The sequence below is a fragment of the Trypanosoma theileri genome (genome assembly GCF_002087225.1).
Source record: "Trypanosoma theileri isolate Edinburgh chromosome Unknown TM35_Tth_32_V1, whole genome shotgun sequence".
In the NCBI taxonomy this organism is placed as follows: Eukaryota; Euglenozoa; class Kinetoplastea; order Trypanosomatida; family Trypanosomatidae; genus Trypanosoma; species Trypanosoma theileri.
This window is the reverse complement of record NW_021639874.1, coordinates 366,874-371,562: the sequence shown is the minus strand read 5'-3', so window position 1 is coordinate 371,562 and position 4,689 is coordinate 366,874. Positions and strand designations below refer to the sequence as shown.

Below are 4,689 nucleotides of genomic sequence, written 5' to 3'. Positions count from 1 at the left end.
CTGTTGGTATTTTCCACTTTACTGTCAGTTAAGTCATTCCCCGTGTTGTGGTCATCTTGTCCATTTTCAATATTAGTTGTGTCGTTGTTATCAGGGGATTCTGGCTTTGATGAACCACCCTCTTTCGATGGAATTTCAGCATTCTGTGTATCCTCTTCTTGCGGTGACTTGTTGGGATGATGTGACTCTTCGGTTTGAGGTGCCTTCTCGGCTTCTGATGAATCATTTTTCTCTGGTGAATCCACGTTTGGTGATGGAATTTCACTTGCGTTGGAATTGTCGCTCTTGTCGTCATACTCAATGGTGGGAAGATCGGTTTCATTCAACCCTGTGCACACTTCTTCGTATCTGGGGCAAACAATACTCCCACCTTTGAATGCTGAACCCTCCAGTGTAATTTCATGACCATCCTTTTTGCACTCAATCCACTCAGTAGTATCTTCCTTGCCCTTGTATTGCACATGCACCTTGCCATTCTCACACTTTACCTTTGCACAAATGCCCTTTACGGTCACTCCATTTCTCTGAACTCCCTCGCTGAACTCCAGCGGTTTGTCCACATTCAGACACCGTGACATTTTACTCACAATGCTTCCAGGCATCAGTGCAACATCACCACTCTCGCATGTAGTTTCCTTTAATGGTTTCACGATGGGACAGCCATTCGTCATCTCATTCTGTCCAGCAGTCTTTGTAAAGTAGTGGTACACCTTAGGCAGGTTACCCGGCAGTGACTTGGAGGAACACATTCCAAGGGCGAAACGGTCAGATGTGCACTGCAAGACCGGTTCGTTTTCGTCGCAGAACATGCTGGTGTACTTCATTAATTCATCCCTGTACCTGTCACATGTCTTATCTAGTAAATTACATCCAGATTTATTTCCCCAGCTCATCGGCTCTGCCATGTTGAAGTTCGCGCTGTAGAAGGGCAAGGAATGGAATGCTGCAAGTGTCAGATTAGTGTAGTACATGCCAGATGGTTCTTCTGTGTATGGACTCATCAATTCATCCTTCGCAATCCTTCGCTCCCAATGCAACTTACTGCGACCATCACCCTCATCCTCCATGTACATGCCTGTGATATGCAAGTGACAGTCGTAATGTTCTCTCATCTTCTCCAGCATTATATCAGAATGCACAGCCCTCGTGTTTGATGTCAGTCCTCCAAGTCTAATCTTCCCATAGTTTTGCATACGGGTCACGTCAAACCCAAGTCCATGTGCAATCTCATGCGCTGCTGTGCGGACAAAGTGTCTCGTGTCCAGAATGTCTTTCGGTACAAATTTGATCAGTGCAGAAGTTGGTCGTTGGTCTAAATCCTGAGAACATACTCTTGTTGACATTTCAGATTCATCAAGACTCACAAAAAGTACGAAATCAGCATTGGAGAAAGCATTTGTTTTGTGATCCCATACCTTTATGACCCCGCATTCTCCCGAAAATGAGTTTATGGTGCTTGTAGAGACCACAGCTTCACCCTCTTTCTCTTCAACGTTGAGACGATCTGTATGCAACTGGATCGCGGCGAGTAAGAGTTTATTCAGTAAGAGGTCCTTCTTTGCATCGGTTATCCCAGTCTCATTATCACAGAACACTTTTTCCTTACTATTCCAATGAACCGTCTTGTTAAACTGTTCGGCCAAGGCTCGCTTTCTGTCACAGTCCCTCAACACATTATTCACGCCTTCTGCGGATACTTCGATGTGTATGGGCTTCCAGTGTTTCCCACTCTTGTCATCTTCAGCAACAGTGTACGCATGCAAAGCACTCTCTCCTTTCTGTGGTAAGTGCTGCACAACAGCGGAAAAGGACGTGCCGGTACAGCACAATAACAAGAATAGCAGCAGTACAGGGTACAATAAGTGACGCATAAAGTACTTCTCCATTATATAGCTGCGTGAATTAAGGTGAGTGTGTGAACTTGTGTGTCTGTCTGCCTGTCTGCGTGTGTGTGTTGCTTTGTTCTTGTGACCGCAAAAGAGCAGAGATAAGAAAGAAAAGAAAAAAAAAGCGAACATGATAAGGAGAAAAAAGTGTTCATGTGTACAATAATAAGAATGCTATTAGAAACCACTACCAACGCTACCACTGGTACGAGAGGAATACCAAGGGTAAAATAAGAGGAGAAACCAGAGAGAAAAAGTAGTCATCAGCATTATTGATAGGTGTCTACTCAGTAGCAACAACACTACAAGAAAAAAAAGAATTTGTGAAAGAGTTCGAAGTAATCTCCACTTCAGCGGTTTTACTTGTGGACTGAAAGTGCACAGCATCCATCTGCACTTTTTCTCTTCGTTGCTTTTCTTGTCGTTGTCGCCGACGCAGCACACAATACAGAATGACAGCTACAATAACAAGAACAACCACAACTGCGATAACAATACCAACAATGGCACCAAGAGATAATTTATTTGAGCTTGGCACCACTGCCGAGTCACCCTCCGGCAAAAAAAAGGTTCCCTCACATCATGCGACCAAACATAACGGCGTTCGTTAAATGTCACATCAGATGCAACAAAGCAAAAGGTCACTTTGTCAGCACCCAGTTTATACAGACTGTACAGACTCAAGATGTCAACATCAACAGATGGGGAATTTGGAGAGCTACTCCTCACACACACAGAATCTTGAGCCGTAGCCACAGACTCACACGGTATATTCGGCAGCACTGCACACACTTTGTACCATTAGATGCACACATGCAGTCATATTGTACTGAGGAAATAAGGGATTAAAGCGGACACTCGTCAACAATATGCCGTTAAACAATAGTCGGTACATTTGTACCTGATGTGCAGAAAGGTTTCCAATAGAAGAGTGAAACACTTCCATAAAATACAAATACCAAAAAAAAACTTGTGCTCATCATTGTTGATAATAATGCAGTAATAACGGCATCAGCATTTCTGCAAAAGGGTATCGGCCACGTCAGCAGGATCGCGTATCGCAAGTTTGAGTTTGTTTTCACTCAGTTGTTACCGCTCATATAATACTCTAGTTCACTGAAGTAGAAGGACAAACAACTACAGAGCAATGAACTCTATGGTGATGCAGTGGTTGGTTAAGAAACCAGTGCAATGTTCCCATGTTGCTTGATACAAATACCACAATGGAAATAGTACTTTTACTCCCCTCGCGTTTTGTAGAATGAGAGAGAGGGAAGTATCTTTATGAAAATATCTATCATTTGCAGAGTGTTATGATTAAATTTCCAGCAAGCCACGCAGATTCTTGACAACTTCAACGACGATAACAACAAGAGGCACACTTCTCACTTAATAACAAGCACCACAAAAAAAAGAGAAAAGGAATAGCACCAAGAACTTGCATTCATTGCACCAGCACAGCCATTTACTCTGGCATCACAGGAGAAGAGAAGATCAGAAAAGGCAACAAAACAAAAAAGTTTAATGGTGTCCCGTAATGGACACCATTACGCAGTGAAATACACACAGAAAAAAAAAAATTCCCTTTCTTTTTACCTTAACCCATGGGTAATAGAAATTAACTATCTCTCTTAATATGCATTTGACCACAGCATTCTTTCAGAAGCCCTTACTCATTCAACCTTATAAAAAAAAAGACCACCAAGAGTCCGTACACCCTCAAAGGATGCAAGCAAAAGAAAAAGATTAATCAATAAATTGAAAAGCAAAACAGAAAAAAAGACTTTTTTTTTATTTCATTTTTTACACAGTAATCTCCCTCAAACTTAGAATCAGAAACTCATGTGCAGACATATTATAACTGGTTGCGTATATCATCTATTGCCTCACTGTGTTGTCCATAGTTCTCACATAAAATTATATTCGCTCAAGCATTATGTGAGATTTACTTAAATATGGAAACCCCAGCCCCTCACTTTAATACCAGTCGGTTGTGCGTACACATATAATAATAATAACGCGTCTACTTGAGAGTCCCAAAACTCAGGGAAATACGGATACCTTCAAAAGAAGAAAACCAAGCAAAACAAACGGTGTAAAAGTACTTGCAATCATTGTATTATCCCCCCCAATCGCAGAAAACCTCGGATCAATATTATGGAGAGCAGTCTGGTTAAAAGCGCAGTTACATCTTTCATCTTCCTTGTCAGGGAAAAAACCAATTACATCGCTTGCAGTTACACCTTTTTCAACGTCAAACACATCATAGTTCACGTTTGTGAAGTGTACCGTCGGTGGTTTTCGCTTTTCCGAAAAGGACAGACTCTGTTCAAACACAATCACTTCATTCGGCGCATCCACCTTTAGGATGGACTCCGGGCAGTACAGTGAGTACTGCGGACCTACTTCAGACCAGAAGCGGCCAAGATTAAAACCGTTAACAATTACAAATCCCTTTCCAAACCCTCTCATGTCCAACATCGTTCCTCCTCTCAGACCCCCTGTGATGGTCAGGGACCCACGGTAGAATGTGCCGGGCTGCAGTGAAATCGGGTTGACGCTTCCCTGACTGTTTGCCTCCGGAGTCGTCTGCGGAATCGTTGTCCAATTCGCTTTATAAATAAGGTCGCGTGTCATTGGTAGAGTATAGATGGTGTACGACGACGGTTCCATATCATCCGTATCCCCCTCCCCGTCCTCAAAAGTGATATCAGGTGCTGAAGATAGTCCTTTCCGCACATCGCTTGGTTGCTTCCACCAGTAGTTCATTCTCCCCATATTCTCCACCACAACCGTTACTGTA

At 42.8% G+C, this 4,689-nt stretch overlaps 2 protein-coding genes across 2 annotated transcripts; both read right to left on the bottom strand.

Annotated features, from left to right (window-relative positions):
• Positions 1 to 2: 2 nt before the first annotated feature.
• Positions 3 to 1,886, bottom strand: TM35_000322270 (surface protease GP63; the record flags this gene model as incomplete). The annotated part of the gene is made up of 1 exon (XM_029028854.1): positions 3 to 1,886. A coding segment is annotated over one exon (1,884 nt), but the record flags the coding sequence as incomplete, so codon positions are not given.
• Positions 1,887 to 3,929: 2,043 nt separating this feature from the next.
• TM35_000322260 (beta-galactosidase) lies at positions 3,930 to 4,688 on the bottom strand (the record flags this gene model as incomplete). The annotated part of the gene is made up of 1 exon (XM_029028853.1): positions 3,930 to 4,688. A coding segment is annotated over one exon (759 nt), but the record flags the coding sequence as incomplete, so codon positions are not given.
• Between the last annotated feature and the right edge of the window lies 1 nt (position 4,689).